General features: G+C 37.7%; 1 protein-coding gene across 2 annotated transcripts in view; it reads right to left on the reverse strand.

Annotated features, from left to right (window-relative positions):
• LOC143185708 (fibroblast growth factor 18) overlaps positions 1 to 18,517 on the reverse strand; it is a 150,848-nt gene that overhangs the window by 16,321 nt on the left and 116,010 nt on the right. For both annotated transcript variants that reach the window (XM_076388915.1, XM_076388916.1), the window contains exon 2: positions 1,138 to 1,183. In XM_076388915.1, the coding sequence (XP_076245030.1) occupies positions 1,138 to 1,183 (46 nt within the window). The remainder of the gene's footprint in view (positions 1 to 1,137; positions 1,184 to 18,517) is intronic.

The following is an 18,517-nucleotide window of genomic DNA, read 5'->3' on the forward strand; positions in this document are numbered from 1 at the left end:
CCCAGTAAGTGAACAATCCTAAAGACGTACATCCTGACACTTGAATTGCGTCTCAGTAACTAAATATACTATTTCACGGTACTATCTTTTGTGCTTTAAAATAAATATCCCGATATCTGGACGCTTCAGATATCAAATGTTCCAATAAGTGGACAACCTAAAAATACATGTCCCGCTATTTGAATTGCGTCCCAGTGCTTATGCAATTTTTGTTCTTTATTATGTGCATCAGAATTTAAGCCTAAAACTAAATAAAATTAGCATTACTAGGTATCGGGACCTAGTCGACTACAGGAACATTTACCTTAATAGGTATATGAAAATTTATGCTTGAAATGAAATTGGTTTAGCGCTCAGGTACTGGGACATGGACGGCTACTGGGATATTTACCTTAATTGCCGATTCGCCAAGTCCTAGATCGACTTTCGGCACGCGATTCCGTCGAACCCTTCCCAACAAACTGCACACGGGAGTATCTTTGATCTGACCTAGTCACCGCTACTGCACGAAGAGATCTGGCACGTATTCACGCTCTCGCCCTATCCATCGAGTAAAGTATGCAAGTTTACGGATTCCGCACGAACGCGGCCAAAGCCCTCGTTCAAATCTTACACGGCTCGTTAAAGGCTACGTAACTGGGTCGCTAGTATTTCCTTTAACCTATGGCCGCGAAAACAATACAGATACGAGCGATTCTTTTTTCGGATGCGGTTCTGGGTAACTGGGGTGATACTATTTTTCGTGGCTATGTATGGCAAGTTGGAGGATATATTTAATATTCCTATTGTTAGCTCTCGTATACGAGAAAAGTCTGTACAAAAGTCGAATTCAACTCATCGGTTGAATTTTATGTTTCTATGCTGAGCACTGAAGTTTCGGGAAACTATCGTTGATAATTAGTGGGGTTGCATTTCGAAGAAAGTTAATTTCATGTAGAAAATTTAGAAATATATATGTAGGAATTTAAATGAGACTGAATTATGTTTATTTAGGAAATTTATTTCAATTTAATTGTACCCTATATTTGCAGTTTACCCTGATATTGATTAATAGGTTAGCTCTACTCAAACTTAATTATTGTTACTTGTTAATTTTTTTAATTAATATCTAATAAATAGATTTATGTGATCACTCACCATCAGGAGGCACAAAATCTTCGCTAAAACGGCAAGCTGTGGTAACCTGTAACAAACAAATACATGTATGTTAGTAACATTCGCCTAAAAAATTCTACATCTGGGAAAATATTAAAATATTTCATAAAACAGCAAGAATTCTTAACTAGTAGCAAGTGGATTTATCATAATCCACAAGAAATAAAATTCAATATCATATTATAAATCAATTCAAACCTTTTGCTGCATATTGTAATTAAAAATATATTTAATAGTTATTTTTTTTCAATATATAAAAAACTTTTCTATTCTATTATTTCTTATTGCCTCATCATACATTTGCAATATTATTTATTTTAATCAAGCATATGAATTCTGTATATCACTGTTCAAAATAATGTTTCTAATATCTCGATCAGAAATTTTCCCAGTCCTGCGCGTACCAAAGAAAGCATCCTAACTAGTATTTGCCGCTACATCCGCGGGATTTCAATTTGCGGCACGCAACCTAATCACTCGCGATCTCCGCATGATTTATGGTATGCAAATAAATTTCGCACGATTACGGAGTACGGCGGCACACGACGGAGGTTACTATTAGCAAGCGGCACAAAATGAAAGCACGAGACGCAGTGGATCCCTTCTGACAGATAAGGGAAACATATACAAGATAATTAGCGGTGGAAACAAATTACGAGGAACAGATTGTACCGTATAACTAGTTCACGATTCTATCTTCCTTCCGATACGGTAATAATATTCCTTTAAGTGATGCAACGTCAAAATATTGCCCCGTGTTATTATCTTTTTCGTCTCATGGATGAGAAAAAAGATATTGCACACTTTTTACTGTAAACCAGTTTGCTCGTGTAATTCCATTAGAGTTAACGAATAAGTAGTTGCGTTAGTATCTTCGGATCAAAGGTGAACAAATTGTGTGATGTGATTAAGGACAATTTTCATTAGACGATATTTAATTTTCTGTGGTGTAAGCAGTAAACTGCTTGCCTTGTTAACCTACACTAGGCTAAGAAGTGAAGATAAATGGGATTGAAGAGGGAGGGAGTTTTATACTAGCTTTGTATTTCTCACATAATGAAGTGTAGTTAATTTTTTAATAATTTTAATACTGTCACACTTCATAAATACACGCATAAGCTACACAGTACAACGATTATTTATAATAATCTTTTTAGAAATTTTAAGGGATGACTCTACGTGTCAAAATAGGATGAAAATCAAGACTGACATTATTTCATTCAAAGCTTCGTTTCAGAGTTATTAGTTGTTGAGGAAACGCCTAAAATTTGCATGAAATGTGACTAACTTGGGACTTATTCTACTGATTTCACCGTGTCTGACCTGGCTAATGCACGTCGGCAGTAGAACAAGTTGTGAATCAGACGAATTTCACACTTAGGCGGTTTTTCAATAATTAATAACTCAGAAACGAAGCCCCAAACACAATTTCATCTATCTTCATTTTCATCTTATTTTAGGATGTAAAATCACACCTTACAATTTCCAACAACTGTCGTCGAACAACCTGTATACATATGTACAAGTCTAGATACTATTTTGTTAATTTCTGACTTACTATTCTCCTTGCCAATACACAAAAACGTCCTCATTTAAACTAAAAATTGGCTTGAGAATATATATTTCATTTCCAACTTACTTCGTTTCTATTTACATACAGAATCACAAACTTCCTAATTACACCACCTGGTACGAGACAATCCAGAATAATTTCAAAGTTAAAGCAAATGAAATGTAACAAGTACCTAAGAATGACATGATTGATATACCTGCTCTGAAAATTACATAACCGTTATTCAAACAAATTCCAAGATCCCCATCACCATATATTAACTCAACCGTCTCCATGTTCCCCTTATCATCACGAAATATAAATGTTGATGTTAAAATCAAACTAAAATAATATCCCTACAAAATTCAGCTTCCTACTAAAAGCTATGATTACCAGCCCACTAAAAACCTCACTTTCTACCGTCTGCGTTCCAGGCTCCGCGGTCCCCTAGTGTCACTGTCTGCCGTGAGTCATTGATTCATGCTCCAGCTGAAAACGCAACTGTTCTTATCTTCCTCCATCAGTGTCGCAGATTTACGACGATGGAAGGAGGAAATCGGGAAACGGTGGAATTAAGAGCAACAACGACGGGGAGCACCGTGGCTTGTAAATAATAACCCAGTTGCGTAGGAGCTGCGTGCGGTGAGCCGCTGCAACGAGTTGCGTAATGCGAATGCATCTCGTGTTACAAGAACACAGGTGAACAGCGTACGGTGCTGCTGGCACCAATGACACGAGGAACGAACGTTCGTTGCTCGTTCACTTTAATTCGACTGGGTTATTGGCTCGCCGCTGGATCAGCGGGGTGGACCAAAGCTTTCCTTTCTTTCGCATCATCCCGCCTACCTCGTTCGAGTGCACTCCGATGTGCGTCGCAAGGAATCCCGTTGGCACAGCGATGCTCTTAAAACGTTCGCTTTATTTCGCCCGTGTCAACTGAATCTTTGTAGGAAATGATAGTAAAACCAGCTATCGAACTACCTCGCGACTGTTACTTTCGGATACAATGTAATTTAATTTTGCAACGCGGTCGTTCGATTTTCAAGTGTTCTTAGTTTGCAACCTGCTACCATCAGCGGTAAAATTTTGTGGGATAGTGACACCTGTGTATCGTCATTTTTAAGTGAAGACTTGGAATATTGTTGTTTGAAGGAAGCTTGCCAATTAGAGTTTTATAATTTGTTGTGATGATGGTACATGGGGTGGAGCTGTATAAGCAATTTTGTTTGAAATTTTTAAATTAAGGATACTTTCTGGTTTTTATCTTGGAATGCTATGGGATCTTTTATGAGGGGGTTTCTTGTTGCATCCCTACCAGAAACTGGGAATGCAAATCCTTTATTTTTACTGACACACATTGATGGTATGTAAATTTCACTATGGAGATATGACTACAAATATTCTGTTTTAAAATGGAGCTATCTATACTAAACAGAATTTTTTTAATTTGTTAGGTTTACTTAAATAGACTTATCGATTTTTGCATTGATACTATAAAGACGAAAAAAATAAGAAAATAGTTATACTCTATGTTGCAAGAACTTTTGTACATAGAAGTGAAATAAAAAATACAATTAGTTTATAAATATATTACAATTCCTTACGACATTTTTTCAAGTATCTTATACTACTATTAAACGTTTCTCATATAGAAAATCCTTGTGCATAGATTTAAAATTATATACGTTAACAGTCTATTAAATTCCCAAATATATTTCAATTTTAAGATGGCATAAATTACTTCTTTCTACTTACAGACTCAAATTGATCCGAAGAGTACTCAAGGGCTAAAATAACAGTACTTTCAAAGATATGCACAGTAGTGTAAAAGGGTGAGTGTCCTAGACGAATCATTTACCATTAAATATACGCATGTTTCACTCTAAAAGCGTGTTCGTGACCCAGGTTTCCACTGAACATAAGTATCTCATGAAAATGCTATCTGGCTATCGCCTTCGATTCACTGTACTACTCACGACTCGAATCTCGCGACGTACGTCATGGAAATCCTCGGAATAGCAGAGTTGCCCCCGAGGACCCACCTTCGCGTCCGTCCTCGAGGAGAACTCTCCTCATCGATAGTAGAAATACTGGAAATACTGGATTTTTCACGGAGATCGTACTGTCGTTTATTGCGACCGGGGCCACGTAGTCTACGCCGCTAGAGGTTTTTCTCGTCGCCCCTCCCTCCTCGCTTCGATACGAGCGAAACACTGGCAGTTTAACATTTTCTTAGTTGCGCAACGGGGATTGCCGAGAAATTCAAATTTTCACGTATCCCACGCCTCTCGACGCCATGAACGGCTTCGTATCGAAGGACGAAGCGTATTCCTCCGTCCGATTTGATACACGATCGTTAACGAGACGGCTGACAAGCGCTGTCAGCGAATCGTCTGTCTGACTAACTTTGCAATTATGTAAACTGACATTGCGGTGAATAAAATTCTCGTAAACGCGTTTACCGAGCTCGGTTGGAAGCCAATGGCCTGAGCCTCCCGCGACACTTGGAAATTACCTATTGTATATAGACGCGTATAAACAATGTGATTCACGGATAATTTTAGGTTTAGGATGAGACTAACGTGTCGAGTTAAGATAACGTATATTATAAATGCACTGACGTAACATGACTCTCGTACGCACGAATTGGGATGGAATTGACGTGTGAGATTCCTCTGAGAGTAAGTAGGCATGTACCTCCACAATCGATTGCTGTTTGATTCTGCAGTATGGTTCGTTTAAAGATAGTAAAAGCGCCAAGCACTCTTGTTTTCTTTTTTGTTATTAAATAAAAGTGTTTAGTATGAACAATTTTTTTTATAGGAGGTTATCAAGTGTACTATATAGTGTGTTAGAAGTACGTATAAATTGTTCATAAGCTTAAATGATTGACTCCACTATTTGAATTGTTTAAAATTGTTGTGTTAAAACGCTTGATTGATACTTAGTCCTTTATATTTAATGTAACTATGAATATTTCTGTTTTGTGCAGTTCGATTTGGCAAATGAGCGGCTCACATGTATCTCCTTGCTTTTTTGTAGTCAAGTTAGCTGTGTATCTAGTGATTCATCGTCGTAAGAGCCTGCATATAATTTAGGTCTGCATTCCAAATGGTGAACCAAATGAAACTGCAAGAACTAAAAACCGTAGTAACAACCTTTCTCGATACAACTCCTTACTTTTTTGAGTTTCCATAATTTTTTAACTTTTGGCATGAATAAAATTGTACAGTATTTTTATATTATACAGAGCTTAAAAATAACTATATTATAATATAAAAGCCCTGCTTAGAAGTATTACATTATACCGATAAACTAAAAAATTTCTTAGAAAAAATCGTCACAATTTTAATAAGTTACCAATAGCGTGAAAAGTAACGATCCAGTTAAAATAATTCTTCGTTACAAATCTATAGCACATTGCACAAAGGTGTCATTAACATCGGTAACTCACCAAAACGCCGTAAACATATCTGCACGTCACCGCCACTTTGAAGTGTCATCTCAATCCATGTATCGCACGTTGGAGAAATCGTGACACTGATCCGGCTTAACGACTGAAATATTTCGTTCTATTCACGCGTTCAACGCCTCGATTCCGACTGACTTTTCATTAGAATCACAAGGGGAGCGATACAAGAGGCAATAAATGTCACACAGTAGAACGCGTACGTTAGATCAATGGGATTTCGAGCAGCAACGCAGTCCAAACACTTCCAAACAACAAATATTTGATCGTGAACCCAAAGCACACGTATCGTTTGGCTAATTCGTGGGGAACTGATTGTCGTCGTGTAGGTGCGGCGATATCAGAGGTAAACGTATTGTCTACAGTCGACAAAACTCAAAGGGATTCCACTATGATTAGGTATCGGAAGTCCCCAAGAAATTTTGCCCTGATCACCTGGGATTATTATCGTATCGTTAATCACCGCGTAATGCTGACGTAAGGGACAAATTGGAACACGAGCAACGTCAGAAGTGGGTCCTGCTGACACTATCAGTCTCTGAGTGACCTCTCAATAATTCACGTCCACTGTCACGTTAGGACTGATATATTAGACACTATTCTACGAAAATGTAGTACAGGCTAGACATAGACTAAACTAAGTTAATTGCGCGAATAATCATGTATGAAAAAGTAATTTGATCCTCAAATCACTCCAATTTACACTCCGCGAAGTCGTGTGAAATGTTGGACTAGGTCGAGGTTAATCTCCGAAAGAGGATCTAATGAAAACTAGACTCACATCAACTTAACTACATACGTCAATAGGTCAACACGTAAAATATTCTCAACAACAAGTTGGTCCTCAAATTTGAATATTAGTATTCACTCAATTGGAGTCAAAGAACTTAGAGCTTAGAACTTCTTCCTTCATGGCAAGTGTCACGCGAAATGTTGGACTAGGTCATCACTCGAAATTCGAAGACATCCAAAAAAGACTAATCTCGTATTAAATGAATTATATCAAGAATTCACACGTGGAACGCTGTACCAAGTCGATCCTCGAATCACGATATTCTATATTCACTCTCGTTTGATCTGAACTTCGTCCCCTTGGCGAGTGTCGCGCAAAATGTTGACTAGGTCGCGGAGTCGAGGCTCGAAAAAGGAGCACGAGTCGCAAATGCGGCTTGTTGTCGCCGGTGCGAGATCAACACGGTGAATGCCGAGGATACAATCCGGCGTAACATCCCCAGCCACGTGGGGACTCATCTAAAGGGGATTTTAGTGGGGATATTTGTCGCCTGCCGCGTGAAAAACTGCCAACACTTGAATAGGTCCCGACACGCCAAAGAAAAACGCGGCTACCGATCCGACGCCGATGCCTCTCAGCTGGACACCGCCTGTCGGCCCGCGTGTATGTCGTGGACGACCATTTCTTCGTTTGATCTAATGAGTCACGTCGTTTTGGTCACCGTTCTTGGGACGATTAGGTTTCATGGCGCTTTGGTGTATAATCAATTTCAATTTTATTATAACTGGCTAGGGAATTCTTTTTATTTTAGTAGACATTTTGTTAATATACCGTATGCTGGTTTCAAAAGTGACACAACTTGAAAAAATAAGTTCACTATGATACATCTTATATCACAAGGCTTTAGAATCGTGATTTCGAAATCGTAATTAGTGATTTCTTGGTACCTATGTGTTGCTTGAGAGTAAGTATGCGATATAATGACTGAATCAGGGCTCTGGGATTAGGTCATGAGTAATGTAGGTTTTTGTTTAATGGTTTCGATTGAAGAAGTAGAGGTTTCAGTTTGAACAAGGGACTCAAACATATTTGAGAAATAAAAGGCGGCTTTAGAATGGATTAAGTAGGTAATTGTTATTGTTGTTTAGTTTGAATATTTGTCCAATTCAAATATGTATATTTAACCAGTTTAAATTTTCGATTATTCATTCACTATAAGAAAATGTTCATTGGCCTAAATCTTCAAGTTTATTTGCAGTTTACTTGAATTACCTTTCTTAAATAAACAACCTACATTTTATCAGCGACAAAATAGTATTACCAAATAACGCAACGCTAAATATTTTCCAACGAGGCAAACTGCTTGCACCATGAAAAGTCACGATGGTCACGGAGGAGGGAAGACGTGGACGTCTCTATTGAGGAAACCACGAAATTTACTACCTTTCTAGAGACCCAGAGCACGAGCCAACTGTCCCAGCGGAGCGTTCAGCCCACGAAAAAGTCACCTGGTGTTGCGTCGACAATGGCAAACCCCGAGATGTACCCTAAGTAAGCGTGGCAAATCGCGACAAATCACGCGTGTCAATGAGCCTCGAACGACAGTGGCAAATTGTCGTGTCCAATCGCGAGGGTGATGCACCGTATCGACATACAGCGGTGGGTTCGAGATTAACGAGCAACGTGTGCGATGAACCTCCTATAAATTTGACCGCGAAAAGCCCACAACAAATCATGCTACCGACTCAATTTACCACCAGATCGACGATCTCAGCAATGTGTTGGCGTGCGTGGAAAGCGTGACGGATAAGTTAATCCTGGATGCTGCGGCTTTTGCCGTATCCATCAATTACTGATTCAGCTGTGCATGCAATTGCGGACGATTGAAATTATTGAGTATACGAATGAATTGTTTTGAGTATTTGAATGAATTGTTTTTTTAATGTATTGATCGAAGTAAATTTTTATATCATTTAAGAAATTGTTGTGCTTCCTAATATCTATATGTATATAATTTTGAAATGTAATTGTATAATATCGTACTTGTGTATCTAATAACACTTTCGGATTTTTTTGTTATAGTAGATGCCAAGTGAACCTAAAATTTTAATAGAAATTTAAAAAAAGAATTAATTATCATATTTATTATAACTGCATCTTTATAAATATTTTCTCCAAATTGTCTTATAAATTATATTTAAAACATTCACGATTTACATTTTTGGATATTCTATTCTAAATCAAAGGGCTCAGACTTATTAGTAGAATATAATATTAGAAATAATTGTAAAGTATTTGATTATTCAATAGAAATAAGATTTAATTGGAAGAATGAATTTCGTTGGAAATGTAAATTTTGTATTAGTAATTTCAAATCATGAAGAATTTATTATTATGAAAAATAAAAACTTGCACGAAACTGTAATTTTATTTCAAATTTACGTTTATTTTTATCACTGTGATCTGTAATATTTTATAGCGTTTACACGTCTAAAGATACTGCCGGATTAAACGTTTATAGTTCATGACTCTCATCAGAAGCCATACTTGTCGAAGCGTAAAGGTAGCTTTACGTCAACAGAGAAGCACGTTATCGCGGCAACTTGTTGTGGTTGTCGTAAAACCCTAATCTCCTGCTTAAAGGAGCCTTACCGTATTCGAAGCTCGCATCTACCCCTACCATTTCACCATAAACCAGTCCATCTCATGATCGACTGGTCATTCCATCGGTTAGAGGTCAAATACGATAAGACCGAGGAGAAACAATATTTCCAGATTTAATTTGAAATTAGTGGATGGCAAAGCACTTATAAGATCACCTGACATTCCAGCTCGAATAGATAACAGTCTAAATTTGTATTCGTCGCAATTGCAAATAATCAGTGTTACAAAGTACATATGACCAAATAAGCACTTATCTTGGGCAAATACGAACTAGACGTTGCATCATTGCTATTTCCCTCACAAGAAGCTACTTTCAAGTACATCAATTCGTTTACCTTACGCTATGATTACGTTTCGTCACTGCATTTAGTCACTTCGTTTAGTCTAGTTAATTAGTTCCCCGAAATGGCAAAGTAATCTCGTCATAATCCTTCTGCGAATGCATCCACCGACTCATGCATTTTGGATTCCCATGTTCCGTGAAACCAGCAGTAACGGTAGCAGCATCACTGTATTCTCCAAATGTCTCATTTTTTACTCGAATCTGCAATTTGCCAGTAATGTGAGAGGCCTGGTTACGTCGAACCGAGTCGCTGAGCTTTTTTATGCTCGGCGCGTACGTGCGGCATGCAAATTATCTCGTTGATTGAGTCGACCATTTTTTCTGCGTGCACGACAAGTACACTCGTAACGGAAGGCTGGTGGCAAACGTGAAGTGTCAGATAGTAGTCGCCAGCGTGGTCCCCTTACCAGGAACGATTGAGGAGTAGAAATGAATGTTTCTTCCATTGACTCACAAAATTTTAATTGGTCTTAATTAGTTTTCTGCTGTATGCAACTTGAACATTTCGAATTGTGAGAGTGTGAAAATAATTGATTGCCTGGAAAATTTTGTAAGTCTTAACGCAGTCTTGATGAATTCTTTTTCATTCAAAGATGAACTTTTATGCATTCTATGTTTACTGAACTATGTTCAATTACAAAAATTGTAAATTTAATTGAAACTGAAATTGAAACAAATATTCCACTTTTAATATATCACTTTAAAAATGTTATCCATTCCCCAATTTCACAAAGTCGAAAACGTACGTAAACTTTTTTATTAACTTCACGTAGATATTAGCTTCAAGCTACTTCCAATTTGCATATTATTCGCGCATTACTATTAATACTAATCCATCATCATTTGTCAACATTTGATCTGTTAAATGACATACACGAGCCTCATCAGAAGTTCTAAGCTCGTCAAGATGTTTCAACGCTTTCAAGACCAATCGAAAACTTTGAATATTTTCCTGATTAGACTGGCATTTGAAGTAATCTAAGACTCACGTCACTTGTTCAATATGTCGCGAAGCTGGTCGCTACCAAGAAGAATAACGACTGAGCGCGTCCTGGAACGTTACATACATAGAGGACCGTCGTCGTGTGTCAAGTGTTCCACGGTTGAGAAGACAACCTGGGGCGGGTGGAAAGAAGAGCCAGAGATGAGGAAGAAGAAGAAGGCGCCCAAGAAAAGGAGCCACGCGAGAGGAGTACGCGACGACGTTTTTGCTTTGAAGCCGCGACGTTCCGCCGGCGTCACATTCATTCTGACACGCTCCTCGTCATTCCTTTCTTCTACCTCTTTAAATAAAAAAAACTGTAACTACTGAATGCTTATGATAACACAGGGAAACGAATGGTTCGCGTCTGTTAATGCAAAATTGATCGCGATGCGGATCTAATGGAGGTTTGGCTTTAATAAGGTATTAATTTGTTTGGAATGTCATGCAGATTCTGTGTACTCCAATGGTGACTTTATTTTTGAAATAAGTATAACTAATAGAAACTGACTGACACAATATTTTTACTATTTTTCTAATTTACTGTAAAATTTTAAAAAAAGGAGACTATTCATTTAGTAGAATATGTACAAACTTATTTTTAGTTTTTGCTGACTATTATTTGTTTAAGTTTGTGTAATAATTGATAATAGTAATTTATTTTCCGCTTGTAAAATACAGCTCCATTTTTTTTAAAATTATTATAACCTTCGTAATTATTTTCAAATTTAACTCAAACAAAGATTGTATTTTAATGTTTGCATATTTAGCTATATCCTTTGTTTCATTTCTGGAAAATTGTATTACGAGATTTTAGCGGTGAGATCTAGATATCAAGCCAAAGTTTAGAAGACAGGTTTTACGAACTTTTCCGAATGGAATACAAATGAATGTCATAATGCTGACACGAACAATATTGCTCCAAATAACAGTAAAAATGGAAAGTGTAAAACTTCCCTCGTTCATTTACATGCTCCGAATCCTTGGATTCTTTAGAAACTTCGTACTTAAGATGAAGTTGCAAGAATTTCCCTCCGTTGAAAGAAGTATAATTTCTTAGAAAAGTGCTTAAAAGAAGAAATGGGTGACAATAGTTTTCTGCTCCATTTCGGTTCAAAAAACTCGTATTATTTAAGTGATATTTTCTGTCTCAATAAATATACCTATTACCAAGCATGTAAATTTGGTTACGCAAACTACATCTGGTCTACAACATTAAATAAATAAGTGAATAAATCAACAGTTTGTAATCCAGAAGTCCTAATAAAAGTACATGTGAACAGAATTACCATATTGTACCTACCTACACAATATACTCATCGTTACCAAATATTAAAATATACCAACTTTCATATTAAACCACAACTGACTCGGTGAGTTCAAGAACAGTATAAGTTCAAAATTAGTAATTTTTAAATAATTTCAAAACTATATGTAAAATGTGATTGTTAGACTTGTACTGTTCAATTGTATAGATGGATTCAATTAGAGAAATATAATTATAATCCATGGATATCTGGACTCGAGTGACTCGATGGCCTAAAACATTAAATACCCCTTCTTATTTAGTCTTTCGCCTTCATTAACATATCCCGTCATTTACGTCGCGCCCAAGGTGTCTAAAAACAAAATGATCCGCGACTTTCACCACGCTGCATTTTTAACACCTGCGCCAATCGAGACCATACGCTCCTCCATTTCCCGGAACAATCGACCGAGCAAAGCCTTTAAAAGCAAGACTTTATTACTCACGAGGACCTCGCGCCGCTTCCTTTAATCTTGGCCGTATAGATTTTCATGCTCGGTGTCACCAGAAATAGCTGGCGATGAATCACCAGAGAAACGGATCTCTTCTACCCCGTCGATCGAGCACCATCGAGAGCTGTATCCCCGCATTCCTGGCGTTTTACTTAAGGTCTACTTAAAAGGGTTGGATCGCCTGGAGGCTCTTAGGGCGGATATCGGGTTCGAGCGAGAGAGTCCTCGGCCCGGGCCAAACTACTAAACAAGGCGCATCCTGCGGGACCATTCATTACTCGGCTCGTCCCGTTCGTTAAGCGAGCGTCAGTTAAGAAGGCCACAGTTAATTGAGTTTTAGGAATTCATTTCGTCGCCGATAACCCGCCCGGTGGCCTCTGCCCAAAAAACCACCGCGATCGAACGCCCCTCGCCCATCGAAATCCGAGCCTCGTTACCGTTTTATGTTGCTCTTCATCGAATGGCCACAATGTTGAAATCTGTCGATTAGATTTCGGAGAAAGCAGTGGTGTGGTCTTTCGCGTGGCGATCGATGACAGTGATGATAGGAGGATAGTTGAGTGAAATGTGTTAATGTATTTTCAGATAGGGTAGAAGCTGGAGTATTTGCTTTGGTACACCGATTTGTTGGAACAATCGTGTGATTGTGATTAGGGAGCACAATTCGTGTAGTATGCTACTAAATATCACATCCATAAATTAGAAAAGAAATGTATGGAGCTTTTGAAGTGGATCTTGAGCATTTGCCTTTTTTTGAAAGGAACGTCTCATAATGGTAGTTGTCTTTGTGGAATTTGTACTGACTTAAATCGTTACTGAAGACATGAAATTATTACTACTGAGAGCGTAGTCCCTTCTTAACATTTTTTAATGTATACTATTTATGTATTTTATAAATAGGTACTATTTTTCTGTATTAATGCTACCTTTACCATTTTCCAACAGGATTATTCATTGAAATGGCAAAAGAGTTATTAAAAATATAACTTGAAACCTTATTAACAATTTCGAAATTGTTTAAAATTTACAGCTAACCTTATATATTCAGGAAGATCCGAAATGTTTGAAAGTCCGCCTCTATCTTATTTATGTTTCATACGTATTTGCATAATATAACGAAGTTTTACAGAATTCTGAAGCCATCGTGAAGATCTCAAAATATTCCCCATAAATTCTCCAAAAAACTCCAGGCATGTCATAAACACATTCAAGAGATTCTACAGTATTTATTTTTTATAAGCTTGTACATGAAGACTGTACTTCAGACAAATGCTAACAGAACATCTGCACGTGACCTTATGAATCTTCGTGTTATTCACCCACAGGTGACGAAGCGCGGTCAGCATTACATAACTCAGTGTACCTAGAAAAAGTGGAGTAATTCGTGCAACAGCACATCGCTCGAATTCATTAGCTAGTTAGTAAGAACATGATTCATCTATCATCGCAATAAAAACATAAAGTGTCGCAAAGATGATATCAACGTTCAACTCAAATATTGTTTGATTATATAGGTATGGGACAATACAGATCTATATTGTATATAAAAGTATGTACAGTTTCACTAAGTAAATTATAATTTATGTATTTCGTTGATTATGTTTACTACAATTATACCAATTTTGCAGCAGAAAATAATGTGTACCATTTTCGAAAGACGTTGCTCCATTTTCGAGAATATTTTTTCATTAGTTCTGAAGAAGTTTTAGTGCTGGTTGTTTGGGTATTTATAAAGAAAGATCTAAAATTATACGAAGATCGTTAGCAAAGTAAGTGGTTCCTTAGTTTACTTGCTCAAAAAAATAATACATGCATATATCTTGGGACAAACGCGATTTATCTCGTTCGCCGACCCCACTGTTTGTTCTGAGCATCACGTAGAGTGTTTTCGGCGTGAATTATCGAATGCTGTATTTTTTCTTATCGTAAACAAATTAGACACGTTCCTGCATGAATCAATTCGCGAATATTACGACGGAATAAAAAAGTTCGATCTATCTTTTTGATATATGTACGCTTCAAAATTCATACTTTTGTATTTCAAAGCTCCAATTAGTCACATTTAATCAAATACTTCACATAAATAATTACTGTATATGATTGTGTCGAGTAAATCATTCGAATAAAGAGAATTTGCCACACTTAATTAATGATAAATACAAACGCATAAAAAATTTTTTAAATATTGAATATAAGCAGTTGGTGTAATATTAATCTCTGAATAAACAAAAAGAAAAGAAAAATGAGAAAAAATTAAAAAACTTTCGTCTTTCCACCTTTTTCACCGAAATTCCACGCTTTTAAAACTTTCTTCTCCTACTTCAGAATAAACGCCCTCTCCGTCCCCATTTTCCTTGTACATCGTTATTTATTGGTCTGCGTAACATTACCGGCATTATTCCCGCGAACAGCAACAATACTGAAGCAATCATTGGAACATTGTCCACGGATCAAAGTGGGAGCCGTTTGGCGTCGCTCGTGGCAAAAAGGAAAGTTTTATTTTGAAAGGTATCGCCGTTCGTTCTGGCTCATCCACGCGGACAGTTGTTGTTCGACCTGTAATCTCTAATGGATTCTATAGGCATTTAAATAACCATCTCGCCCACCCACCTTCACTTAACTCTCTCCGTCTTTTCCCCGAACCCTCGCGCTATCTGTGGACGGCGTACGCTCTCTGACGACAAGAAGACAACTGCTCTTCTCCCAGCCTTCTCCCATTTTTTTTACCGTTACGATCAGCCAAGCACCGTGTGGTTACCATTATTTGCCTTCGTCCTACGTGTCCACACGAACCGCTTCACGCAATTGGCGCGACAGTACCGCGTGTCGCTACGAGGAGGAATGCTTCAAGAGGGTAATGCGATGTGGACACCGAAAATAAGAATTATTTAGAATTTTGAGCCGAGAATTTAATGCATTGAAGTCGATGTTTATATGATTTACTTTAAGATCTACTAGATTTATTGACTAATACTTTACCAATTTAGACGAATTTTGTTTAGATTTGTATGAGGGTTGGGTTTAACTAGATTTGAGCTAGAAAATGGACCTTGCATCTTGTACTAACTTTGTTATATATTAATTGACTGAGAATTGATGCAGTGAAGGCGCCAGAATACTGAAAATATATAAAATGTATTTTTGGAAATGTAAGCTACTTCAAATTTATTAAATAATTTTAACATTATAATTTTGTAGGGTTTTGAAGTCCTAAAGAATGACTTCAACATGACTAAATATAACAAAGCATTAAAATAACTTGCTCTTATGTAAATTATTTTTTATTTTTCACGTATTTCAGAAACTTTAATTTCTTTTCAGTACCTTTTTACGATAGGTATGTTCATTATTTGAAAAAATAAAGAGGAATTCAACTACCTTTATTATCTTTGGTTACTCATGGCACTTTTGCCACCTTCTTGTTGTGTCCTTAACAAGTGACTTAAAATCTTCAATTTTTAAAATTTCCAAATAGGAAAATTAGTTGCTTTTCAAATATTCAATCTTTTAAAAAGTCAATATTTTTCATCATTCTGATTCTTAAATTCAATACAATTTCTTCCCACATTTTATTCCATAATCTCGAAATTGTAATGTTAAAGCTACACATTGCATTGTGTAAATATTTCTAATCTCTGGGATTGGTAAAATAATTTAGCAAACGCATGAAAATCGATTGAAAGAGACAGTCGTCCTGAAGCTGGAGACCGCGCAAGACTTCCGCGTTTCCATCAATCGTGCAATTCAATTTTCTTCTCGATGGGATTCCCTAAGTGTACGTAATCGGTGTGATCGTCCAGTGGATCGATCGTTCGACGAGGTTCGGTTTGTTGGCTCGGGTTGCCAGCCGAGTTCCCTAAAAGTGCAACGGCTCTTGTGCGGATTCGTCGGCTCCTGGTTTCGTGTGACTAACTTCGCTGACTCATCGTCAAACGTTACACACGAGGAGGAATCGCAACTTTCTCAGCTTGAACTTTATCGATTTGCTTGTTATCGATCGGCCTCGCATCGGTAACGCGATCGAGATCGAGACTGATAGTTGTCGATTTAATATCGTACTACCGAGGCTGTCAAAAATTGAAGCGGTATGATTACGTATCGTGCAGGGTTTCTTAAGAGTAAAGGTCAATATTCTGGGAAGTCATAAGCTATAGGTCTGCGTAACATGACACTTCGACAAGCACGGCTTATCTAGAATTTCGTAAGGTTGCAAATCATGGTTGTCTTTGTTTGTATTCATTTTATCTGAATGTGTTTCATTCAACTGCTAGAATATTTAGCTAAGCTTAGTGTTTCATGAAGATCTCATTGACGTCAATTTTGACCTCAGTTTAATTCGGAGATTAAATCTGTCTATGAAATCGAGAATAATCTAAGTCCTGAATTCTCAAAAATAATTAAAATTAGAGACTTCATAGAAAGTAATTATGTAGATATTATGTTGGGAATATTAAATTTGCTGCATTTTCCTGCATTTTACTTCTGTAACCTGTACCCCTTTCACCCTTTTACGTTCCTTGGTCCTACAATAAAACAAAATGAAAATAAGATACTACATGAAAGAACTCACCCCCGTTCACTCAGCAAGAAAACTCAATTTTAACAAAAATGCCACCTAAGCCCTTTATTCTTTGAAACCTCCACTCAAATTTTCCTCTCGCCCTAAAAATTCAATTACAACATACTCCTCTCTCATTTTCCCTCGCACCCTAATAGTCAAAGCTCCTCTCTGACAAAAAGTAACAACATCCTCTCGCAAACTCCGTAGCAGCGAAACTGCATCAAATTCACAGTAAGATCAAAATTCACGAGCCCATAAAACCGCATTAGTACTGAAGTAACATCCCATTGAAACAAAGCAGCGAAGAAAGTAACGACGAAGGCATCGACGCGGGACAAGCACCGGGGTGGTATCGCGATAAAAATTAATTCGCGTTGATGAAGCGCGTCATAAATCTCGTCCACCTGGCGAATATTATTTTCGGCACGGTTGCGCGTCAAGGAAGGTGCGCGTGTGTGGTAACGAGCGTTTACGAATCGGCCGATAACGAAAGCGTGGGAGTGTGCGGAGATAAGCGCGCAAAGTGGACTCGCTGGAATTTGTGTAATCGTTCTTAGGAATTTCGTGGAATCGGTCGCGTGGAGCGGGCCCGAAAAAAGAAATATTACGTCGACGACTTAACGTGCATCAGAGGCATGCCTGATGCTGACGTTGCTCAACGTGACCGGTGCAGATAATACCGTATTTACTTACCCCAGAAAAGGGACACGATACGAACGCGTTATCGACGCCAGTTGATGAACGATCGTGAATGATAATCCCCGTTAACGATTTCGCTGGGTGACAACTATGACCGTGTTTCTGGGCACGAGTAACTATGGTATTGATAGAGGCATGATCTCGCGTCACATGATGTCACTTACGGTGGTTATGTGTCATCATCGAAATTGGAAGTTGCGTGGCACCACTGACCGATCGAAGAGGTGGCGTTATCAAATTGGAGCAGGTTCGGACTTCTGCTGACAATTCGGAAGTAGTTGAAAGTGTTCTTTAGGGTACTTTTGTGTAACAGTTTTTGGCTTTAGGAATCGAGAGTTTGGAGAGATGTTTCTACGTTGAAGAATGAAGGGAATTTTTTTTGTGGATTTTTTAAATATGTCACATTGATGGCACGTTTAGATGGTAGAACTTCTGTTGCTCAATCAGTGTGGCTGTTGCACTGTCACGTTTTCTTAAGAAAATGTGAGCCTGAATATCGCCTTTTAGCGGGACTTAAATATTTATGCAGCTGTAGGAGAGAAAATGCTTGTCTGACTAAATACCCAACATGATTGCAAAGACACCACTAATGGTTTAAACA

This window comes from Calliopsis andreniformis, chromosome 12 (genome assembly GCF_051401765.1).
Source record: "Calliopsis andreniformis isolate RMS-2024a chromosome 12, iyCalAndr_principal, whole genome shotgun sequence".
NCBI lineage: Eukaryota > Metazoa > Arthropoda > Insecta > Hymenoptera > Andrenidae > Calliopsis > Calliopsis andreniformis.